The sequence below is a fragment of the Quercus robur genome, chromosome 5, assembly GCF_932294415.1.
Source record: "Quercus robur chromosome 5, dhQueRobu3.1, whole genome shotgun sequence".
Taxonomy (NCBI): Eukaryota; Viridiplantae; Streptophyta; class Magnoliopsida; order Fagales; family Fagaceae; genus Quercus; species Quercus robur.
Window position 1 is genome coordinate 23,703,889 of NC_065538.1, and position 26,496 is coordinate 23,730,384.

Genomic DNA, 26,496 nt, shown 5'->3' on the forward strand with positions numbered 1-26,496 from the left:
ATTTGGAAATGGAGGAAGTAGACGACAAAGCCTACTTAAAACTCTCTCTCTCTCTCACTCTCTCTCTCAGACTTGGCAAACTTTTAGAATGATTTGGAAATGGAGGAAGTAGACGACAAAGCCTACTTGAAACTCTCTCTCTCTCTCTCTCTCTCTCTCATAGCCCAACAGCAACAAGGAACGTCTCAAGGAAGAAGAAGACGCAAGAAAAGTTTCAAAAACTCACCCAAATGACATCATTTGCAATGGTCCAAAGATTCGAGTGTTGCTCTGGGATCATGTCACCCTTTGTGAAACGATGTCGCTCTGCATCTTCCTTGCGATGTCATTTCGGTTAATGAAAATGGCAATCCCTCCACTCGCCCAAACAAATTTGTTTTGTGCCAAATTTCAAGCCCAATAGAGAGGCCCATCCAAAGCTTGACCCCATGGCCACAATTTCATCCGGTTAATTACCCGATTTGTAGCCTGGTTTAAAGGTCAAACTTTAGTTGACTTGGACCTAAGATTGGACCAATGAATAGAGCTGGCATATTATGATTGATGGTAATAAATATGGTATCAATAATAGGACTATGTAAATATCAATAATTGTGAGAAATTATGTCCAGACATTACTCTTTTCATTTTTGTGTTTTTTTGGTTGAAAGTCCCTGATGTTACTCTTCCTATAATGATAGGTGCTATAGACCTATAATAAATGATACATGGTTAGTGATATAATTCCTTTATTTCACAAAATTTTCAAATATTCATAATCTATGTGTATAAGTGATAATAAAAAAAAATAAAAAAAAAAAAGGAAAAGGAAAAGGAAAAGAAAAATTAATTAAAGATATGAAAATAGAAATTATAATAAAATCAATCAGGCTAAGGCACAAAAATCTTGCTTTCTTTACGGAGATTCTAGCCCTTTCTAATTGACAAAGTCCCCAAATTGAACTCTCATTAACATCATTTTTTTAATAAATAGCATTGTTTGTCACCTAAAATTTATAGTGAAATTGCTGTGAAAATGTTATAAACGTAACATTACTCGATCTATTGTTATAAGAATAGCCCTATCTTACAATTTGGGAATTATCAAAAAAAAAAAAAAAAAAAAAAAAAAAGTCAATGATATCTTGATTTAACGTCTATTGCAAACTGACTTTAGGTGTTCTCAATGTATATTGTTTATCTAAAGGAAAATTGCTAAGTTATTATCAAATTTACTATAAAGTAATGATTGTGATTAGTACCACATCAACAAAAAATAAATATTTTATTGAATTTTTTTTGTGTTTGTTTAAAAATTGATGTGTTTGTAAAGTAGATATAGTAAAAAAATTTGTAGTAATCTGTATATTACTGTTTTCCAAGGAAGATTGGTTGAATACAAACATTATCTAATTATACACCAACTAGTATGTAACCCGCATTTACGCACGAGAATGATAAATTATAGTGGTGATTGATGTTAGCTTGAGTTATAAAACATATAGAATATTAGTTCAACCAAGACATTTGAAAGTACTAAAATAGTTTTTTCTTGCAATTTTCATGACATTGGCTATGCCAAGTTTCTCATTACACTACTATTATGTATATAGTTTTGAAAATCACTATTAGATACTACATATACAATATCAATTCACAATTACTGTTCGTGAAATTCTACTAAATACAACACAAAAATAAAAGAATAAATTAATCTAATCGTATCTTCTAAATTGAATGAGAATAGAATCATGAGATCATTCGGCTCAATTATAATTTGTTACGTTCAAGATCCTGACATACAAAATATCTAAATAGATACAATATAAAAAATATGCTCATTTGTATAGAAAGCTAAGAAAAGCTAAGTATTGGAGAGAAAGAGAGATATATATATATATATATATATAATTAGGTTTTTTATAGTTTATTTATATTGAATCCCTCATTTTCTATATTGAAATAACTTACTTGATACAAAAATTTAAAAAAATAAATAAATAAATAAAAAACTAACATTAGATAAGACACGTAGGGCAAAATTAAACTCTAATTGAATTCTAATTTTTAGACTGAATTAATTAACTTGACACAAAAATTTAAAAACTTAGATTAGATGAAACACGTAATACAAAATTATATTTTAATTAAATTCCAATTTGAAATCTAATTGGATTTTCTCTCAACTTTACTTATTAATATATATATATATATATATATATTATGCTACAATTGAAAAAATAATTACATTAAAATTTTCAAATCCTCAAATAGCTGTTGGATTGAACATAGCCAGAGTATTTCTTAGGCAACTCCACTTTTGTCCACGTGTAATTGATCAATTCCAACATGTAAGCCAAGTGGGACACACCAAAGTTTGAAGTCCCAATCACCATTAACTTTTCCTGCCATGTTGTCATATAAGTCACATCACCCAACTTAGCAGGCATCTCCAAAGTGTCTTTCTCTAGTGTCGCCACATCACTTGCCCGACACATGTACAACTTTCCATTGTCACCTGCCACACAAGCCTTAGGACACGTGTTGGCTCCAAAGTAATCCTCCTTCACTTGATCCCACTTCCATGTGGAAAAATCAAAGGTTTCAACTCTTCCTTCAAATCCACCTTGTAATGCCGTACAATATCCACCAACTACATGATACTTGCCACGATGGAATATTGCTTTCCACTCCGTTTGGATATAGTTGAAAATCGAAAATTGAAATTGAAAACTGAAAAACATTGTAGCAAAATAATTTTTGAATGTGTGAATAGTACCGTGGGACCCATTTTTAATGAAAAAGTTGCTGAAAAGTAAAATTTGTGGATCCGTAAACAGTGCACGGTGTGCACTGATTGGTTAAAAAATTGTTTAACAAGTCAAACTTTGCAACTACTGTTATGAACAATGTATGAACAGTAACCGTAACAGTAAACTTTGTACCAAAATGCGTGAAAAAAAAAATCAGAAAAACGCATCAACCGAACCCAAACGCACACTAAGTCACGCTCCTAAGCCATGTTAGGCAATGGAATCCACTCATCTTTTGTTATATCATATACTATCACAGATTTCAGTGCATTTTTCTCATCATCATGTCCACCTACAACAAACACCATTCGATCGTCATCACATGCACATCCAAAGAAAGATCTCCGCACACCTGGCATAGCTACACCACAACGCCACGTGGCCGACACAAAATTATAAATATACACATTATTGGACACAATCCAAGTTTTTGGGTCCCACCGACCTATCCCCACCAAATCCGACCGACAAAACATGGGCAGGCCATTTGAAAGCCCGGGAATCGAGGGCAACTCGGTCCAAATACCTGTTTTGGGCTCATAAACTGAGAGCCCATAAACCGGCGTAGGTGGATATTTTGCTGACAGGCAATCTTGGTTCCCGTTAACCCGTGCTTGAACCATTACAATGATGGATTGGCTATAGCCAGCAGCCTTCCTATGCTTAAGAAATTCTGGTAACTCAATCTCTACCTTCCAACCTTTGCATACAAATGCAGCCTTGGATAAGTGATTGTATGGAATGCGTAAAATACATTCATGGGCAATGTCATTTGGAAGACCCGGAATCAACTGATCATTCATATCTAAGAATATAGTTTGCAAATGAGTATGAGAATTTTTGGGATGTCTAAAGGTTTAGGGCCTAAGAAAGAGAAGAAGAGAATAAATTGAGGTGACCTTCTGTAGAGGCAATGTCTTTCTTTTTATATTGTGCCTCCATATAGAAGCTTTGGAGAGTCAAAGAGAAATCAAAAGGTACGAACGTGCGTGTGAACGTTTGCTGCTTGTGCGTGTCTGCTCCAACATAACACATGCTATAAAGGAATCGGATTTTTCAATGTAGTAATAACTTATAATATCATTGGTTGTGGCTCCACGCCAACTCAGATTCCCACGAAGCCAAAATTGTTTAAAGTTAATCTAATGGTTATTTTGGATGATCTTTTTTGGAACCATTATGTCTTTTGGAGACTCCAATGTTCGCATTGATTTTGGAAAACCAATCAGCATACATTGTTCTTGTTGAGTTCTAGGGAAAAAAAATATATAATAATAATAACAGCATATGTTGAGCTACGTTAGCTTTGCAAGTGTAGCCCCCACCTCACTTTTTTATGATTACCAACATCACAGCATCTAGCCACACGAAAAATATAAGTAACTAAATGTAGAAAAAAAATTACTGCATGTGTTCAAATTCCTCTGGAAAACTACCTGAACCTCAGTGCGAATTCTATTTCTACTAGGCTTCTCCATGTATTAGTACGAAAAGATATACTGATTAATAAGTCCGAGAGCCTTGGTAGCTCAATTATTTATCTTCTTGCAGAACTTATTCTTTTTAGATATACTGATTCTTGCAAATTGAAGGTGAAACATTAGGATCTAATATTCTTTTCCTTTAGTTAATTTGTACCCACAACTTTGTAGTTTCACTGTCATTGGTAATAATTAAAGGATCTCTTTTATTTTTTTGATAATTCAAAAAATTATATTTGCATCAAGAGATCGAGGCTAACCAATTGAGTTACAAAGTTTTTGGCCAAAGTTTTCATTTTATGTAACTGTTTCTTGTCTTATAAGGATGAATTATATTTGAAGAATAAATGACAAAAATGTATGGGTTTTTGTTGGAAAAGTGTCATTGAGTTTCTGGGCACAGGCTGCATTCAGTGATTGGCAAAAAAAAAAAAAAACACTGCGTGGGACGAAGAACAAATTTGGTTACAAATTTAAAAACGTAACGACTAATGAACCAATATCAATATATATATATATATATATATATATAAACAGAGACCTCATGCGAAAGATCACGGCACTTTTTGAAAAGAGAATTGAAATACTTTTAAGTCATAAGATAAGAATAAAAAAATAAAGACTTTTTCTATTAAAGAAAAAAATTCATTGTATAATTTTTTGTTTTCTTTGGTTCAATGGTCCAAGATAAACATCTTGCATTTCCACTGCTTTATATATAGCTCACAACCCTTTATGTCATCTCATCTGAAATTCATCCAAATCAAAAATGATGTTACTTATCTTTAACATATCAATGACACCTACCTAGCTCCAACTTCGTCGTTTCATCTAATCTTAACCCATATGAGTTGGCTATAACAAAGGAAAGATGGTTTGCTTTTTTTATTGAGATGACAGATTAATGCTTTGATGTTGAGGTCAAATGTTGTGGATTTTGTAAAGCATGTAATTGCTTTGGGTCTTTGGGTGTTTGGTGTGGGAAAGCAATAAATGTTTTTTTTTTTTTTTTTTTTAAAGAACTAAAGAGAAATAGAAAGAAACTTTCTAATAGATTATTGATGAGACTAGTTACTTTTTTATTATGTTTTAGAACTCATAATTTATAGGTTTTTTGTAGTTTTTAATTGTTATTTAGTGCAATATCGATATGAGCCATGACAATAAAAGTAAAGTTAATGATGCATTTAGGGTTTTTTTCGTGCTTTATTTTTATTCTTTAATGTGGAAGTCTTGCTAAAGGCAATTAAATTTTGATAAATAGAAATGTATTTAACCTTTTTTTTTAATCACATTCTCTATATGCCAGTACTTATAAATAATTTCCTTTGTTGAGATACTAAAATGAGTGTTTGAAATATGAGGCTTAGTATTTGGTTGTGAAAATGGAGTCTTGTGAAAATGGAATAGTTGAGGAAGTATCTAAGAGGTCTCTTGAATTTTTGTAATTTTAGATTATGAAAGTATTTTATACTTTGAATTTAAATTTCTAAATTTCAAATTTCTAAATCATTTAATCAATTCAAAAAATAAAGTCTACAAATAATATAATATGTTCGTCTCCTACAAATGTCAAAAAACTTGACTGCTCCAACTTCAAGATTTTAGATTAGTAGATCAATTCTACCTAATATTTGAAAACCAATTCTATGACAATTTTTTATATAAAATATAAATTAATAAAATTGAGATTCAAAGCATTTAGCAATATTTTGGTAAAACATAAATATTATTATACAAAATAAGTATTATAAATAGATCTTAAAAAACATAAAAATTGTTTCAAATTAATTTGCAAAGTATTCACACATCGGAAATTATGGATGAGTTGCTTTTAAGTTTCGTTGAATGTCAGGAGGTCAGGTCAAGTGGCAATTAGTGATTGGCCCAAAAAAGAAAAAAAAAAAAAAATTCGCTGAAGTTCTGGAGGACAAGTGGAATTAGTGATTGGGCTTTGGGCCCAAAAAATTATCTAGTTTGTTTAAATGGGATGAGTTGCTTTTAAGTTTCGTTGAATGTCTGGGTATTAGTGATTGGGCTTTCGGCCCGAAAAGTTTTTTTTATTTTTAAAAAAGGTTGGGACCATAAGGGACTTGAACCCGACGTGAATCGAACACGCAACCTTCTGATCTGGAGTCAGACGCGCTACCATTGCGCCACGGATCCCTTTGGTTTTAATTGACGCCAGGTAATATATATTAATGATTCTATTTGGAACGTAACCAAAAAGTAAAATAAGCATGCACTTTTTCTTTTGAAAATGACTAATGACATTTCCCAAAAATGTTGTTTCTTTCCTTTTCGTTCAAGCTTTCACACTTATCATTTTTGTCTTTCCAAGTGAATGCTAATGAATTGCTATAATAAAAATAGGTCATGATTATGAAGTTTGAGTAGTGTGGATCCAATTTATTTATTTATTTTGGCAAAAGGTGTGATCTATTTCAAGTTTTTTTAAAAAATAATTCCATAGTTGGGGGATGGAGATTAAATTTTGGACATTTAAGGGGTGTGTAATCAACTTACCAAAATCGATCCAATTAGATCCGACTCAACCTGGTTTTAGGGGTTAGTGGGTTGGGTGTGGGTCAGTAAATTCACAAATCTACCTAACTCAACCCAACCCACTTATAATATATATATATATATATATAGAGAGAGAGAGAGAGAGAGAGAGAGAGAGAGAGAGAGAGAGAGAGAGAGAGAGAGAGAGAGAGAGAGAGAGAGAGAGAGAGAGAGAGAGAGAGAGAGAGAGAGAGAGAGAGAGAGAGAGAGAGAATAATTTTATTATTTACTCTTGTTTATAATAGAACTATTTTTTGTTTTTTGTTTCTCAACTGAGTTGAGAAAGAATTATTTGATATCTTACTAACTAAATTCAATGTCATTTGATTTGATTATTTGTGTCGGTTTGATGCACCACCAATAGATTATTTCTGTTGGTTTTGAAATTTGAAGCACTAATAAAATATCTTGTGTTGATTTGGTGTTATGCTCAGGTTTATTTGGTTATAAATTTATTCTTATTTGTGTTAGTATTATTCTAATGCTCAATTATAAAAAAAAAAAAAAAAAAAAACTGTCCAATCCATAGGTCCAACCCAACCTAATCCATTCCAAGTGGATTGAGTTGGACCCCTGTAATGGGTTGGGTTTAGTTGGATTTTTTCCAACTTGGCCATGCTGGGTCTGATTGAAAAAATCCCTCAACCCAACTCATACACACCCCTAGACACCTCAGTTGAAAACACCTTGAATTTACTAATTGAATTATAAAACTCTTAACACTCTAATAGTAATTAATATTAATGAATCATGATGAAATTTGTTAGTACTACTTAGAATCCGTTTAGGATCCACTTATTTTGCTAAAACTAAAAACTTTTTGCTAAAAGTATTGTAGATAAAGATAAAAGTTAGCTGAAATAGTATAATAAGACTCATGAATAGTATCAAAAAGTGCAATGGGACGCATGAATAGTACCAAAAATAAGCTGAATTGTAAAATAAGTTAACAAAAATAATTTTTGTCAAACGGACACTTAGAGCATTAGCATTGGAGGGTGTGAAACCCCCAAATTACTATTTTAAACCATCAACCCACCAAAAAGAAGCATTACCCAGATCGTTATTTCTAAAAAAAATTGGCAACCCAGCTACAGTATTGTTAGTTTTAGAAAATATTGTTCATGGTTTGTAAATTTAAAATTTTTTATTTTATTCACTTCTCACTTACTCTCTCTTCTTTATACTATTCATGGTTGGTAGATTTATATTATTTAATTGAGTAATTTATATTATTTTAATGAGTTGTATGTTAAAATAAAAACTGAGATGTTTGGTGACTTATGAAATTGTATGTTAAAATAGATAAAATAACTTTTATGACGATAAATTGACAAATTTTTTTAAGAATCCAGATGATAATGCTCTTATATAGCTTTGGGTAAATTATATTAACATTTTCAAGGTTAGTCTCGTTATACTTCATTGTCAAGAAACGAAACTTTGTGCCAAATTATCAAAACAATTTTCCAACTTTAAAGACAATATTCTGAATCAACGGGAAATTGTTGATTCTATCATTAAATTTGTGAACTTTTAGGATTGCCATAATTGAATTTGTATACTAGTTCTTTCATAATAGCAGCAATGCAAGATTGGCAATTTACGGGTTATGTCAAGTTCTTGCAAGTTAGGAACAAAAGTAAGGAACATTGTTGCGTATTGAAGAACATTCCTAGAATCCACTTCTATTTATATTGTTCATCTTATTCATTCATATTTATTAAACTCGAACTAAATAGCCTATGACTTTTTAGGAATGACTATTACGTAAGTGCAATCCCAGCAAGGCTCTGAAACTAAGTTAAAACTCAGAAAGATGAAGTTGTGGGATCTGCATTGATCCAAATCCGAAGTTAATTGAGCAATGTTGAAGAGTTGAAGACATCTCCCACCACACCATCCCCACGTCACCCTAAAACAAGCAGAAGAAGGGCTCTGCTCCGAGTCAACTTGATCGTCTTTGATTACGAACTAATCGCCTTGTAGATGTGTATAGAGAAGAATACGCCTTAAGAAATTACCAGAGGCCTTGGTTGTACACTACAATTTCAGCAACAAGACAAAAGCACCACCATGGTTTTTGCATAATCACGTTTTTCTAAGTTGAGAATATAAAAGGTACTATAAAAATGCCAGGGGACATTGATCCATAAGTAACAAGTAAGAGCCTATCGTGTGATATTTGACCAGACTAAAGCGCACATTTCGCATGCTGAACAGACCTACAATAGAATAGTTATTCCAACTATTTAGTCATTTGATTGCACTTACATCACCAGGTATAAGTATTCCCTTATGGCTATTCCTCAGATTTAAAGGAATAAACATTCCTCCTCAAAAGGATTTTAATAGATATTACAGTACCCAATTAACAAATTTAAATAAATAAAAAGGTTGCATCACAGAACCCTGTCAGGCCCAATCCCACTCCATCGCCTCATCTGACTTGACCAAGTCTTCTGACTCCAACCACATCTCATTCACCTCCAAAAACACTCTAAATTTGGGATTTATGAGCCACCTCAGGCTGCGACTGGTTGAGTCCGGCCTTACGCAGCCTTGCCCGATTGGTTTTAGACCTCATAACTGGCTCATAAGAGCAGAGAAGGGAGGTTCAATCCTTAAAAGAACTGACAAGCCAAGGCTCTTTCAGCCTTGATCTGATCCACTCAAACCAAGATCATACTTATTTGAGCTTTAGTCAAGCTATAATTAACTGGCTTAGTCAAAGTTCACCAAAAAGCTACCTCACTCACTACCCTTGACCCATCAAAATCTTTCTTGATTTCCAACCTGAAAGCATTGGATGCATAATCCAACCTGAAAAATCACATTCTTATTGCGGCCATTGACAATTTAAGTGTTTGTCAAGATATAAATCTTTTGTAATTGATAAATTATTCTTAATAGAACACAAAGAAGATGGGGGTTGTATTTGCAAGCTTCATTGGAACTGAACGTAACTTCCATGGATTTTATGACTAACAATGTTTTTTTAACAGGACATTGGGGGCTTTATTACAATTTTCCAACCAAATAGATGGATAAAAAAATTATTTCATTATAGCTTCTTCTGTTATCAGTAAAACTGCTTTTTATTCCCGGTATAATCACCATTCAGCATATGAAGTGGCACTGGCACTCTTATGTTAAGGTAATTTGCAAATCATTATTTCTCATAGGGTAAAACAAATAAAATAATAATAATAATTAAAAATAAATAAATAAACAAATATGTTAAGGTAATCTACACACTATTATTTCTCTTAACGGCAGAAACACTTAAAAACAAACATTTATGTATGTCTAAAATGTGATTCTTTGTTGCTAAAACCTTAGTAGTGTCTCTTGATTAAGAATTTTTGAGGTGGGATTTTACTTGAAATTGTAATTTGAGAATTAATTATCATTGTTAGAGCATTAGCATTGTATGTAAGGTGTATTTGACATTTTAAGCTTCAAAACGTACTGCATCAGGGAATACTAAAGGCAAGTATTGCAAATTTTTTTGCAATACTGCTACAGTGCTGTCAATGCAATTCTATCTTTAGAATTACACTGTAGCAGTATTGTAAAAATAATAATAATATTTTGAGCTGCTTTTCCCCCGAAATTTCTCTCTCCTCCCTCATTATTTCTGTTCTCTTCTCTCTCTTCCTTCTCTCTTTCTCATCTGCTCTCTCCTCTCTTCAGACCCAAACATCATCCTCCTCCCAACATCAACAACACACATCACAGTGGAGGAAACATTGATCTGGGTTGATCAACGATGGAGGAAACGTTGATCTAGCGGCGGCGGTGGCAGCAGTGTCTAGGTTTTGATCGGGGTTGATATGGGTTTTTTTTTTTTTTTTTCCTGTTGTGATCGGGGTTGATTGGCGGTGTCTGGGTTTTTGTTCCGAGGGGATTTTGGTGGTTGATCTGGGTTGATCAACGATGGAGGAAACATTGATCTAGCGGCGGCGGTGTCTGGGTTTTGATCGGGGTTGATCTGGGTTTTTTTTTTTTTTTTTCCTATTATGATCGGGGTTGATCGGCGATGTCTGGGTTTTTGTTCCAGTGGGATTTTGGTGGTTGATCTAGGTTGATCAATGATGGAGGAAACATTGATCTAGCGACAGCGGTGTCTGGGTTTTGATCAGGGTTGATCCGGGTTTTTTTTTTTTTTTTTTTTTTTTTCCTTCCTGTTGTGATTGGGGTTGATCGGCGATGTCTGGGTTCATAAGTTCCTCTGCATTCATCAATGGCTGCAGGCCTACTGAAATAGGTTTTGGTTTTCTAATTGTGTAATGTGTATGATGAGAGGCTGAGGCATTTTGGTGATGGTGGTGGTGGTGGTGGTGGTGTGGTGATTGATGATGGTGGAGCCGTGGAGGTGGTGGTGTGGTGATTGATGATGGTGGAGCCGTAGAGGTGGAGGTGTGGTGTGGTGGTGTGGTGATTGGTGATGGAGCCATTAGAATCATGCCAAGTCTGAAAAAAAGTGATGGTTGGAAAGAAATAATAAAGAAAGATTAAAAAATAATATTTTAATAAAAATAGAGTTTTCGGATATGGGAGGTATTATAAAATAGTATGGTATAATGATGAAGTGGCTTTTTGAAATGGCAAAATAGAGTAGAATTAGAATTTTCCAATGCTAATGCTCTTATGACAATATTCTAATTTCTATATATACTTTTTCTGAAAAACGAAACTTTAAATTGATTATATTGAAAAAATTGATTATATTGAAATTCCCATCAATTTAAAAGTTAATATTTTGAAAATTCTACGAATATTTTCATACTTCTTCATCCCAACACAGCTTAATCGGAAAGATATAAAATGGCTTTCATACTCAAAATAAACAGATGCTCCTTTTCTATGTAAAATGGCTTTCATATTTCACAATTCCAAAACCTCAAGCTTTATCTCCAAAGAGAAAGGAACTAATAAATTTTCATGCGGCACAGGGTAGATAGAGATAGTTGTTTTGAAAACTTTACAACTTCTTCCCTCGTTGATCCATTTCCATTGACACCTAGTTACTGCAAGAATAGGAAATCTCATTAAAATAAATAAACGAGAGATGTTAAAAAACATGTAGGTGTCACTTGAGCAAAAAAAAATTAAACATACAAGAAATATGCTAAACTTTTAAGAAAAAGATCTTCTCGAATAGTTGCATTAAGTAGAAGACTCTCCAAATCACCTTACATTTGAATCATAGAAATTGAACACACAAGTGCTCACTACAAGAAAGTTCACTATTTTCAAAGGTTATTTCCATTGAAAAAGGTATTAGAAACTGTCGAAAAAAGAATTGTCGACAGTTAAAATGACCATTGAAACCTTTCAACTGAAAACTATGTTGAGAATTTTTTTTCTACATCCTATGTGGCCATAGCCACATAGAAAAATATGATTCACCTTTATCAACGATTATTAAACATCAAAATATTATTAAAAACCATTTGAAACATATGTTACCTTGAGATAAGTTTCAACAATTAGAAACCGTTGAAATAAGCATTTGTTTTTTAAAAAATAAATAAATAAACAATTTTGAATTCACTCCTTCACGTGATCAAAATTTAATAACCTGATTCAAAATATAAATACAAACACAATTGTGCAATTCCAAATTAAATTTCACTCTCATATAAAAACAAAAACACCCTTCTAATTTTCAAATATTCAAATAGTTCCATCTTCCATGCTTTCAAAATGACTAATTAAAAGAAAAAATTGAAAACCATTGTGCTCCATCAATTATCATCAAGTAACATATATATGGAGAAGTGTCACTTCCCAACAAGAAGGCCAGGTCCATGACAAAAGCTAGTATCATTGAAAAACAATGATGCATCCTTTCTTCTTGTACTTCCCTGAAGAGGACACCCCATCCCTCCTCCCATATTTTCCTTACTCCATAAAATACATACAGACATGCATATTGCAATTTTTTTAACAGAACGTTCAATATCAAGTCTTACAAGTGCATATCCTCCCAGTTTGCTCCAAGTTTCATTGTAGATATTACAGCATTGTGTGCATCAAGGACAGCCTGCAAAACATTATAATTAGAAAAAGAACCACTGAACAACAAACTGTGTGCATTTTTGTTTGGTATCTATTTAGTAAAGTAGTGATAGACAGTGATTAGGTAAATTTTATATATATAAACAATAGTTTGAGTAAATTATATTTATGATTATAATCCACAGATTTACTGCAAATGTGCTCACAAATCTCAGAACCAAAACTTAAAAGCAGGTTTGCCACATATGAATTCAATCACCTAGCGTCAGCCCTTCACACACACACACACACACAAAAACAGGGGAGAAGAAAATTAAGTCCAAATGGTTAGGTTGATAATGCTCTAAGGAGTAAGCACTTACACTGTAAATGAGCGATTGATCACTAGTGAACTTCCATTCACCTGTACAGAAAACAATTCAGATATCAGAAGCATACCTTTTCACAGTTAAGCATTGAATGAGGGCATTCAGCACCAAATGGGGATCAAATTGAAAAAGAATACAAAGAAACAGAACAAAATGCAATGTTTAGAGACCATGAAACAAATTCAACCACCATCAATAGAAAATTCCAGTTAAGTTAAATCTCAGTAAAGTTAAGAATTATGGTTATCTATATGTGGCCTGCAATACATGCAAAACAAGAATTCTTAGTTGAACTATTAAAAGCAAGCAAGAGTGACAGTTCTATGCTATTTAACTAATGAATTGAGAAGGAATAATGGAGACCTGTAATTCACTTTTTTAAAATCAAAACATAGCTATTTAATTTTTACTTAAATAGCTATAAGTCTTAATTATTGAATGCTAACAGGCATAGAAAAAAAAAAAACATGAAGCTAGAAATTCAGTTTATTTTTACTTTCTAAGGTGTATAAACAACAAGATGCAGAATCTCCTGACCTTGTATCAAGCAGTATCTTGACTTACACCGGGTAATGGGCAACCACTCTTTACAATATCAAGACCTTGTTGCGTAAACTTAGTGAGGATGGTCTAGAATGAGTTGTTTGGAGTAGGAATATTGTTGTTAGAACCGCTCAAGCTTGCACTTTTGGAGTCTCTTCTGCCTAATGGTACCTCCCAGCTAGGGCCACCACTCTGTGCATCCAAAACATGGTCAGAATTCAGTATTGACTAGCACCCAGCTTTGAAATTCATCACAACAAATCAACAATGTATTGGACATTAGGATCCCTCAACTGCCTTTAATTGGTGTTACATTGTACATCGTACAAACTTGAAAAAAAAAAAAGGGTTCTTCAGGGTATAATGTATGATGGAGTAAGAGTTACAGTAATCAAGAAAATGAAAATTTAACAATTTTTTTATTTGTAGGATGAGCTAGGTCCGCAGTGTTAGAGTAGATTTCTTTTTATTTCTTCTAAACAGTGTATTTGACTAAACAGTGGAGACTGTAATTCAAATTCTCATACAGGGAAACCATGTCAATGGGCTCTAGCTAACCTGGCACCTCCTCCCTCAACTTAAGAATGGGTGGAGGGTGCAAGCAAGGATTCAAGTCCCACTAGCTGTAATTTAACACTGAATTTTTTTTTTTTTAATTTAATTATAAAAATAAAAAAAATAAATAAATAAATAAACCACTTTTAAATCAATCTAAGATCTGGACGAGCTACATTACTGCCTTAAGAAGGTACCAACACAGCACTAGTGTAAGAGTCATATGAGAAGCCCAAAACAAATACAACAAAGGGCAACTATAATTGCTTAGTTCATATACTCCATTTAACATAAAACCTCTAGATACTAAAGTATCCCCCTTCAAACTTCCAACTTTGAGTTAACTTATTTATTTATATATTTTTATAAGTGAGTTCTCACCCAAGGGGAGGGAGGGATAAAGAGGAACTAGTGACCTCTGCTCCATCAGGCGTAGTCCTTATAATCAATCTAGTAAGCTTACCCATAAAAGAAGAGTTAGCAAATATCCAGCTTGAGATCTACCAGCACCAATGGAACAAACATTACTTTAAATTATGTTTAAAGTAATTTCCACTACTCATCTGCCTATTTCAATTATGCATATATGTATATGGTTTCAACACAATGCTGGTGGGCTATATGAATACTGAACAAACATTACTTTAAATTATGTTTAAAGTAATTTCCACTACTCGTCTGTATATTTAAATTATGCATATATGTATATGGTTTCAACACAATGCTGGTGGGACTATAAGAAATCTATCCCATTAATTGAATATTATAGACATCAAATTTTATTATAGGCATCCTGACCAATTTTGATTTAAGAATAATCCTCATAGATGCATACAACTGACAACCTGTAAATCGCATGCCTTGGTGAGAGGCTGAGAGAACACAGTCAAACACCAATGTTAAGTTAGAAATATAAGGGTTGGAATTTTCATAACTGAAAAGAAGACATTTGTAAGGGTCAAGTAAGAGATAGGGACTAAAATTTATAAATATCCTTACGAAGGTTGTCTCCAAATTTATATACATCAGTTCACAAGACAAGTAAGAGTGGACTAAAAAAATACTTTCGGGTTGGGAAGTTGGTTTATTGAAAAAGCTGTATGATGAAGACTCTGTCAAGGCCATTCTAAATATTCCCATCAGGCCGCAATCAAGAAGACAAGTGGGTGTGGGCCAAAACTATGAATGGCTATTTCTCAGTAAGATCTGCGTGTTGGGAAAGTTTTACTCTAGAGGCATCAAGTAGGGCCACCTCCAGTGTTTGGAAGGATATGGAAATCAAAGATTCACAAAAGACTTAAAATGATGCTTTGGAGAGTAGCTTTGGACATTCTTCCCACAAAAGAAAAACTGAGCAGGTTTTCTATAGAACCAGATTTATCTTGTTCTTTGTGTGGTCTCTCTCCTGAATCCTCACTACATATTTTTGTTGAATGTCATATATCTAGAGCCCTGCCCTCTGGTTTGGTAGCCCTTGGGCTTTTAGAATTGATAGAAATCAGGAAAACTAACAAATTACTACCTCAAAGATAAGGCCTGAATTTTTATTTTATTTTATTGATTGGAACTTGGAAGTATGTTGCAGAAAATTAAAAAATTACTACCTCCTTATTCCACTTCATTTCTAGATTTTCCAATGTGAATCCCATCATTCTTATCTGTCCAAATGTGGTAAATCACTAAGGGCCTATTTGGTTTCAAAAAGTGGTGTATCCACTTTTCATTTTCTTTATTCTATATTCAAATCTTGAATTTGAATATAGAAAAAAAGCAGTTATTTTCACATTTTGTAGTGTTTGATAAGTTGTTTTGAATGCATAATCTGGGTATAGAATACATCATACCCAGGTTTGGTCATTGTTTTTTATTTCAAAAAAAAAAAGTAACTTTTCTCACTTATGCACACTCACATTACTCAAAAAAAGTAACGTGTTTTCACAATATTTACGAATATGCTACTATATTCATATTCATAGAAACAAAAATGCTGAAAAGTTGTTTTCATTTTTTGTATTCAAATCCAACTTTTAGGATACTGAAAATGAAAACTAAGTACGAATGTTAAAACCAAACCAATTTTTTAGTGGTGGGTCCCACAGAAAACTGAAAATGAATACAGAATATTGCATGTTTTTCAGCTATTCAAACAGTCCCTAATGTTGTGTATAAATTCCTTTAACTACCCAAATTAGCTTAATTATATCAGTCTCCAATTTACCCGTTAAACAAATACTTTGTCATTACTTCCATACGAGCACTGAGTAGTGGACCATTGGCTACCTACTGAGTTGCGCAGAAAGCATGCATCTTATGAGTACTGATAGTCTGAGACCAAAGACAAGAACACAGGAACAATGGCCTATCAAACCCTGTCCCGGTACATACAAATCAACAGCTAGGATTTGGGGAATAGTGGTGAAAAATCTTCAGTCTCATATATATTAAGACAATATATGTTTATTGCATTCTAGAAACTAAGATGAAGTAATAAGGACATCCATTTTATGCAAGTAGGTATGTGTGACTCAGTTTCCCTTTCATCTCCTACTTGATTTACAATTATGGCAAAAGAGGCTCTGCATCAAGTAGTACTAGACCACCCTAAATACCTACATCTGATTTTTTTTGCTAAGCAAGATTCAAACCTGAACCTTCCCCAACCACACCCCAGCCCACCCGAACTTTTCACCTCTTAAACTAGTGGCAAGTGCATGCTTGCAGGTGGCCCAAAGTACTGAGAGTGTTTTATTGTCCTACTAACATAAAATTGACAAGTTCCTTTAAACTAGGCAGATATCCATCAAAAGCACACAAGCAGGAATGACAAAAGGCAGGACCATGACTATATTACATCATTGGATCTATGTAGCTAACTGCACACATGATGAAACTGCAAGAATAATTAAAGCCTTCAAATGAATTATTGCTTTTAATATTAAAAGCCACCAAATTCCAATTTCTACTCGTCCTTGAAACTTGCTCCCCCTCCTTCCAAATACACTGGTATATATATGCATGTTCAAAAACATAAAGACTATTAATTTAAAATTTTTGATAAGAAATTTAAATCACGGGTTAATATTGCAGCCTTCCATTGACCCTCAGGCTTGACCATTAAGACTGTATCTTTCATCTACCAAATCCAACTTCCAGTTACTTCTAGGAACCAAAGCCCATTCCTCTCTCTCTCTCTCTCTCTCTCTCTCTCTCTCTCTCAAGAGATAGAGAACACAAAAAATTGATCGCACCTAAAACACTCATAATTCAAGATAATATAAGCAAATTTGCCCAGAAACAAATCACAGAACTTGGATTTCATGGCTAACTTCATAAAACACTAAATACTCAAATATGCAAATAACATGCCATATGAATAAACACTTGAACTTGAGAAATCAACACTACATGCCTCCATATTTCACTGCATTCCAAATAAGTTGACTAAGCAGTTCCCAATAAATTATAGATGACGATTTCACCAAAAACGCTCCTTCAGCCATCCAAGAAATTCAGCCCATCCTACCCATTGACTAACCACTCCACAGCACCTAATGGTCTCTCTCATTGAAAATTCTAGCTATGATTCTAATTAGTCCCTCACATTTGAAGCCAACCCAGACATGCCCCAAAAATTTCTATGTGATACAACCAATCAAAAAATGCTGTAAAAGAGAATGCACAAGCACTTACATTCATAAAGAGAAAATTCAATGCTCAATTCAAGAGAAAATTCAAACAAATTCAATCATATTAATGGCTGATTCCAGGAAGTCAATAAGATTTAGCTCATCACCACAATCAAATTCAATACTCAATTCAAGAGAAAATTCAAACAAAAACCATAGAGTTCAAAATCCTCTGAGTGCTTTAGGTTCTCAATCAAGTACAGAGATTTTAAAATTGGAAAAAAAAAATAAAAATAAATAAATAGAGGAAGAAGAAGAAGAAGAAATCAACAACATTGAGCTCCAACAATCACATAATATAGATGAGAAAAGGAGATCTTTGCAAGCTAAGAGAGAGTTGAGAACCTGTTCGCTTCAAAAATGCGAGTGAAATTGCTTTGTGAGCTTAAAAAATTCGAGTCAAAGAAAAAATTGATCAGAAAATAAGTTTTTGAATCGATCAAATAGATGAGAAAGTCTGAGAAATCATGTGGAATTCAGAGATCTAACCAGAAAATCACTTACCGAAGCCTTGAAATTCAAGAAATTTTCCAATCCGAGTAGAAGAAACCAGATGAAATCAATCTACTAGGAAAAACGGACTTAGGTTTTTCTGAGAGAGATGAGAGCATTAGAGAGTAAGTGAACAAATGCTACTGCAAAAATAATAAGGTAATTGTTGTTTTGAGAAAAACAAAATTTCAAAGAGTGAGAGCGTAAGTGGATTGTGAGATGTGTTATTGATTTTCTACATGTTTACAAACCATTGATAAAAAAAAAAATTAATATATTTTATCAATGTTTATCAGCCCGTGGATAAAACTTTTCTCAATTAAAAAATTTTTAGGGGCCCTTTTTTTAAGGGTGAGGAATAAAAATAAGAAAAATTTTAGGAGGGAAAAACATACAGGAATGGGAGCCCTTTATTTTTCATACATATCTCAACGGTTATTTCAACTGTTAAAATAAGTATGCTAATTTCCTTGCTTTTCTCCACAGTTGCCTACAACTGTAGAAAATTAAGGTTTATATCAACATTTTTTAGTGACTGGATAAAATTACGTTGAAAAAGCTCAAGTTGTTTGTAGTGGCTTCAACGTGTATGCAAAGGTCAAAGCTGAATAGGATCCATCACTAGAAGCAATATGAAAGAGAGTGACAGAAAGAGAATAACATACTGAACCCAGACTGGATCAATCTTTGAACAGCATTCAATAGTAACAGAGAACATCACTAATGATAAATCTCTAATTGGGAAAGTACTCTGCCTCTGAAAATTTTCAGAAATTGTTAATGGGAAATCATTAATTGGTTAAGAAGCCATTCATTACTAAGCAAGCTTGATGAATAATTCAAGGGAAAAATTCAAAGTGAACTTAATGTGTAAAACTATGGAGAAGTAAGCATATCTTGCCTTTTTGGAGACTTAGAGAAACAAATTCCAGGAGTAAGCATTCATCTGCAAGATTCATCTAAATCCAATTACATGGGACAACACATATAAGAAGAATGCTTTCAGTCAGTTCTCCATTATTTTGATGCATCTACATCTTTCAAATCGATAAACCAACCAAGGCTGGATCAGCACTTAGTTTAACAGACAAGATGGATAAAACATCATGAATGTGGTTGATAGGCAAAAGCTACAGGCCAACAGTTGCTATAGTTTCTCAACAGCTGAACTGTCTAGTTTTTCAGGGGAGTACATAAAGGAAGGTCAGGACTAAAGCCTCAAAGTACTGGAGTTTTACAGAGCAACTTGGTTGTAAAAGATAGTGTCAGTCGTACAAAATTGCAGAAACCAAAGACAGAATATAAAAAGTAGAAAAATAATTAATACCTAAGACTGTCAATTAAGCCTCCTAGGTTTCTCAACTATAAAAGCTAATGGAATTTAACTGTTAATAATAAATATAGTCCAAAAGTTGCTACAGCTTTTGCTGTTACTGAACCTGTTCCACACTAGGAAATTTGCCTGTATATTAGCAAAGTTAAGAAGAAAAAAAGGAAAAAGAAACCCTCTAAATTACATGCTCCTACTCAGACAAGGAAAAAGGTTTTCTAATAAGTAATAACTAAGACCTAAACTAACCCAACCAAATAATAAAATTGATAAACTTCATAAAAAAAAAACACCTACTTTCTTACTTATCAATAAATAAATAAAGAAACACCTACTAACTTTGACACTGAACGGCTCAAACATGTAAAATACCTCAAATTGAGAAAAAATCATATTGTTTTTAATTAATTTTGATCATAGCAAGAAGGATTAGAGTTGGTTCAACCAAAACCCCACACTGAAACAGAAACCAAAAAAAAAAAAAAAAAAAACAAAACAAAAACAAAAACAAAAACAAAAAACAATAAAAATAAAAATAAAAAAAACAGAGAGAAAAGAGGCACAATTTACTCACAAGTTATTTTTTTTCATGCCTTATTATACCAAAAACTATGCAGAATAATGTGATGAGACATAGAAGATGCTTGCCAAAAAAAATTTCAAAATTAGTACAAAAGTTTTAAATGAAATGGGGCTTCAGAATCCATACCATGGTGGCCTTTGCAATGCTATCCAACTCCATAACCAATCCAATTGTATACTAATGAAGTTGTATTATAAATAAATAAATACGTCTTCAATCATTAAAAAGCTGGCGTCATGAGCATTATCCACTTCACTGATTCTGCGGCACAATGTGAAAGAAAAAGACTACCATCATAATTTATTCAATAAATCTAGAATTCCTGCAGACTTATTTCCAGTCATATCGAATAACTTACGAGGTGGCATTTGCAAAATGGAAATAATTAGTACCCTGGTCAACCAGACAAGGTGAGCAGGCTTTGTTCATTCAAAACTTTTGAAGATCCTTTGAACTGCAAAAGCAGAAAGCTAGGAAGTTCAGTTCTAGTAGACCCTTTCAAGTTTCAAATATGAAATTTCCTGTAAAAGCAGCCCGGCATCATTCAAAACATTTGACATTAATAAAGTTAAAGAGACATAATGTAAACCAGCCTTGCATGAATTTCTGATAGTGCTTTCCATAACAAAAACATTGACATCAAAATCACCTTAAGCAGTCACCTCATCAGGATCAAAGTAAATATTTTTTTGTTGTAAACTTTTTGCATCAAACTCATGCACAAGTGAAATATTTTTTGAAGAAGGTTGGAAGCAATAAAAATTACAAACTCTAGATAGAATAAGGAAATGGGAATAATTTAGACAAAATAAAAGAATAAAGTATACTATTGAACAAAAAAGAAACAACTAAGCAAGACACACGGCATGCTAAGGCATACTAAACCTTCCAAAATAACAAAGAGACATGCAAGAAACTTCACATGATCAACAATATACATGATTTACATTGAAATTCACAAACAACTATTGACACAGGACAGCATCAGGTTATGTATTTCAATTTAAAACTAGCAAACTTTTTGGAAACTCACAAAATTGTTTAGAAAATTACAACAGAGGGACCTCAGTGTGACAAAGATTGTTTATCCAAATAGAAAATAATGCACTTATATCGTCCCAAGAAGTCAGACTTTGGATTAAAGCACTTTATGGTTCAAATCTCAAGTCTCCACAACAAACCCCCAACCCCAAAAAAAGAATAAATAAATAAATAACACAGTTCACATTTCTTGGTTATGAATGATAGATCTTTCAGAATATTAAACAATGTGGATCTTCAGATAATTGCATTTTTGCAAGTATATGAGCAAAGGTATCCCTTACGGCAATATATTTATAATTGTAGATGAAGTTTGGAAGATTGATTATAATTAGCTTCACAATAAATTTTTATGTATTAAACCAGTATATAAAGTTGTAAATACTAAACTACAAAATAGGAAGAGAGGAACAGTAATATACCTTCTGGTCTTCAAAAAATCACTCCAGTAGCTTCCTAGCCTTCAGAAACTGCACCAGCTTTATACCCCAGTGCAATATGTGCAATATCATCTGGAATGATACCACTTTCCTTCATTTCATCGAATAACTCATGTGCCTTTTCAATATTTCCAAGACAGCGGTACCCAACAATAAGAACAGTGTAAGTTACCACGTCCGGGGTCACTTTGTTTATCCTCATTTCATCAACCAACAATTTGGCAATATCCATGCGTTTCAACTTGCAAAATCCATGAATTAAACAGGTATAAGTGACAACACTGGGCATATGGCCTTTCCTCAGCATTTCATTTAACAATGCCCAGGCTTTCTTCATGTCCCCCATTCTACTAAATCCAGATATCAAAGATGTGTAAGAAATCTTATCAGGAAGGACACCCTTTTCAGTCATTTCCTTGAACAGATTATACGCTTCATGCATTTCTCCCCTCTGGCAAAATATGTTAACAAGAATGGTATACATGACTGTATCAGGCATGACCCCAGCTTTTAGCATTCTTGCGTACAACATCAAGGCCTTCTTAAAATTCAACTGTTTAGCAAAGCCATCCATCAGTGTACCATAATTAACAACTCCAGGGAGTACATTCCTCTTAAGCATTTGAGGAAAAAGTTCCCATGCTTTTTCTGATTTTCTTACCTTGCACAGGCCATTAATAACTGCATTATAGGTATACGAGTTAACAGAAATGCCCAGTTCTTGCATTTCACCCATAAGTTTCGTGGCTTCCTCAAAGTGCCCTACCTTGCAATATCCATCAATTATAACATTGCAAGTGATGGTATCAGGCAAGACACCATGTTGTAGCATGTTATTGAAAACTTCCAAGGCCTTATCTAAGATCCCCATCTTGCAGAACCCATGTATCAGACTGTGGAAAGTGAAAGCAGCAGGAACCAAATTATTGCTGATCATCTCCTCCAAAAGTTTATTGGCTGAATGCATATCACCCAGCATACAAAATCCATTGATTAAGATTCCATAAGCAATATGATCATATACATAACCAGTAGCCCCAAGATTATGGAACATATCTAGTGAGATGTCCATCAGTCCACTCTTACATAGACCATAGAAGAGTGAACTATAAGTAACCAGCGATGGCCTTAAACCATAATGATCCATTTCCTCAATAAACTTAAGACCTTTCTCAATATCCCCTTTCTTACAAAACCCATCGATCAGAATGCTGTAACTGTAAACATCTGGAAGTATTCCATTGCTCTTCATTTCTTCCAAAATTTCCAAAGCTTCATATGCTTTATCTTTTTGGCAAAAGGCATAAATAATAGCATTATAACAATAACTATTGAGAGGTTGGTTTCTACATCTCAAATTCCGAATTAAGTCCAAGGCAAACTCATCACAACCAACTTTACAAAGTCCATGGATATATGTACTGTATGTCACAACAGTTGGGATTTCCCCACTTCTCTCCAATTCTTCTAGAATTTCAGTTGCTTGTCCAATATCTACATCCCGGCCAGTATCCCCTTTACAGTAAAAATTCATCATAATTGTGTAGGTGTAAACAGTAGGCGGCGGCCCAGAATTTTTAAAATCTTCAAATAAACTTCTAACAAATTCCACTTTATTAGCTTCCACCAAACACTTCAACAAGAAATTACACGAACAAACATCGGGTTTAAGCCCAATACTCTTAGCACGCAAAAACACATCCACAGCATACTCAAGCATTGAATTGGCAGCGAATACTTTTATTAGTACATCAAATACAACAAGTGATCTCACCGCGTGGCGAGGTGAGTCCAGCAAATTCGGGAACAACTCAAAAGCATCACAATTAACTTCATTATAATATCCAACCATATCTCTAAGCAAAGCATACACTTCCATCCGCATCCCACATAACGCGAAAATATGAACCACCATTCTAAACGCATTGGTTGCATGAGCAAATCCATGCTTCCCCACCGCGGTCGAAAATCTTATTTCCCTTGCAACCATCCAATTCAAAGACTTGAACACCCTACCAACTAAGGGAAACAGTTTGGGCTCTTTCCGGATACTTCTAAAAACACTAACTTCATCAGTAACATTAACTTCAAGTTTTGGTTTAGGGCATTCATCGAACACATGGTCTACTTCGGAAGACAGTGCTGAAGCAGCAGTATAGTAAGCTCTAAAAAGACATTTTTGACTGAAAATGTGGCGGGGTTGAAGTACATACGAGTCAATTAAACATATTCTTGAACATGAGCGAATACCCATTAACTATGGATGGGATGTCGGTTTTGCCATATTTTGAAACCGACACCGATTTGTAAGGAAGGAACGGGGCCGAACCAACCAGAGTGCAGTCGGGTTTCTCGGTGTTTGGGATATGAGAAACAAAATCAAAAAGAAAAAGAGAAGAAGAAGAAGAAGGTGGTTTGGGATGAGAGAAAGAACATCAAGAAGAGAAAGAGAAGAAGACGTACCATGGACAAGTCATGATTGACAGTAGCATCTCCTGGAGAGAGAGAGGGAGAGCAAAAACATTGGGTGGCTGGAGGAAAAGAAAAGAATTAGGGTGAGAGGGAGAGAGAGCCCACTAGTTCTTTTTTTTTTTTTTTTTTTTTTTTTTTTTTTTTTTTGTATAGCTTATTAACGGCATAGTACTTGTTTTCTTCTTTCTTTTGGGACTGATATGGTCTTTCTAGGCTAGGCGGGCTGGTGTTTGCAGCTGGGCCTTCTTTTTTGTATACTTCCTTGCTTATTTATTGAAAATACTTCTATCTTTAATCTCAAAAATAAAAAATTAATAAAAAATAAATAAAAAATAAAATAAAAAAATGAAAAGTGGTACTCTATGATACTAATATTTTAGGAGCTTCCTGGTAATTTTTTGATTTGATCAACTTTTCATCTTTTTTTTTAACCTCATCATTTGTTTCCTTTTTCTTTTTAAATATGATCGTGTTTAAGAAATAACACAACAATTATTTCCAAATTATCATATTTTGAAACTGGCCCTAAGCTCCTAAACAATTTTTTTTTTTTTTTTTTTTTTTTAGAAACAAACACACATACACACACAAGAGAGAGGGAAAGGGGTTCTAACACAAAAATATATCACAACTCCACTCAAAAGTCATGGCAACTTTTACAGGAGGATGAAGCAAGTTATATTATACGCAACACATTCTCTTAAGTAATGTGGGACGATTACCCATTCTTTTTTTCTTTTTTTTTAAGAAACAAACACTCAAGAGAGAGGTAAAAGGAAAACTTAAACAACTTGGAAGTTAACTAAAACAACTTGTAGAATAGTATGGATAGACCGAATATTAATTAAAAATAATTTTAACAAGAATTAAGATTAAAGTGGTTTCACTACTGAACCAATGGCTTGCCAAATTCCTAGTACATCCAAGAAGCCCAAAATCCTTGATATGGCCAGGAAAAATTGAACTACTTTGGGCCCAGGAAGAAAAGGGAATGAGCTTGAGCCAACCCGAACCATCTTTTGTTTGGCTGCGGGTAAATTTTGGGTAATGGCAATATTGTTACCCATATTGTTAGGCCATCACTTTATGAATCAATTGATAAATAAATAAATAAATAAATGAAAGCAATAAAATTGGAACCTGGAGCTTCCAGGTCACAAGACTGTGTTTAAATGATAATAATTATAATAAAAAGGATAATAACAGTAATAATAATAACTAGTTGTTAAATCGTGTTATACACGGGAAGATTATAAAAAATGAGGTCTAATGAAATGTTTGTTTCATTTTCTTCTTAAGTTAAATATTTATTTTCATTTTTTTTCTTTATAATTTGCAGGCTAAAATCCAAAATTGACCTTCTAAGTTTCAACTTTTGTCATTTCAGTTCTCTAAGTTTCAATTTTGTCATTCCGATCTTCTAAGTTTTAAATTTTGTCAATTCAATCATCCGTCACCCTTTAGTTAAGTGTTACCGTTAACTAAACCAACGTGCCTTGTGAGCTTTGAGGTCAAGCCCCCAATTTACTTGTATAACATGGGTGAAGAGTTTCCTATAATGGGATAACCCCGTGAGGCCAACCTAAGAGCCCAAGTGAGAAAGCTTCTGGCCCAGCCCATATTCCTCTACCCTATGTTTGTTCCCTGAGGAGGCTCAAGCTTAGAAGTGAGCTTCTCCTCTGTAGTTGATCCTCATAGTTTTCTTTTGTATGTCTCTCTCACCCTTATTTTTCCAACCATCTTTCTCACTCTTATTTATAGACTTCCCTTAGTGAGATTGTCATGATGATGGGGGAGGTTTTTTATGTTGGTGGGGCCCCTTTGGGATATATTCCTGACCAGATGGAACCCACTTCTCAAGACAGATGTGACTGTCTTGAAACTTGCACTCACTGCCAACTAGTTCTCGACAAGCAATTCCCTTAAGGCATTATCGTTACTGACCAACCTAGTCCCCGTTCTATAGTTGATTTTTGAACCGTTGTGGCCCACTACTTGTTATTGGGCTCATAGTTCTCGGGTATGCAGAAGTTAATGGGTTGGGCTTATATATCATGCTCATATAAGTATTTATAGATAATAGTAATTGTGGGGTGTCCGAAGACCGAGAAGAATAAAAGG

The 26,496-nt window shown here is 33.7% G+C and overlaps 1 protein-coding gene, 1 non-coding gene and 1 pseudogene across 9 annotated transcripts; all 3 read right to left on the reverse strand.

The window, feature by feature from the left end:
• Positions 1–2,237: 2,237 nt before the first annotated feature.
• On the reverse strand, positions 2,238–3,669 carry LOC126727999 (F-box/kelch-repeat protein At1g15670-like; annotated as a pseudogene).
• Positions 3,670–6,367: 2,698 nt separating this feature from the next.
• Positions 6,368–6,439, reverse strand: TRNAW-CCA (transfer RNA tryptophan (anticodon CCA)). The gene has a single exon. It is a non-coding gene; the product is annotated as a tRNA-Trp (tRNA).
• A 5,210-nt stretch (positions 6,440–11,649) lies between these two features.
• LOC126725557 (pentatricopeptide repeat-containing protein At5g01110-like) lies at positions 11,650–24,521 on the reverse strand. Of its 8 annotated transcripts, none has more exons than XM_050430344.1 (7): positions 21,886–24,520; positions 20,781–20,876; positions 20,549–20,683; positions 13,798–13,968; positions 13,228–13,268; positions 12,820–12,890; positions 11,650–11,871 (listed from the first exon to the last, which is right to left on the reverse strand). In XM_050430344.1, exon 1 carries the CDS (start codon positions 24,155–24,157, stop codon positions 21,920–21,922), a length of 2,238 nt encoding a protein of 745 aa, XP_050286301.1. In that variant the 5' UTR covers positions 24,158–24,520; the 3' UTR covers positions 11,650–11,871; positions 12,820–12,890; positions 13,228–13,268; positions 13,798–13,968; positions 20,549–20,683; positions 20,781–20,876; positions 21,886–21,919. The 8 variants fall into 8 exon arrangements, with proteins under 8 accessions (XP_050286301.1, XP_050286296.1, XP_050286304.1 ...); XM_050430339.1 differs by having other exon boundaries at positions 13,771–13,968; XM_050430341.1 differs by lacking the exon at positions 11,650–11,871 and adding an exon at positions 14,713–14,781 and having other exon boundaries at positions 12,454–12,890; positions 13,771–13,968.
• Positions 24,522–26,496: the final 1,975 nt, after the last annotated feature.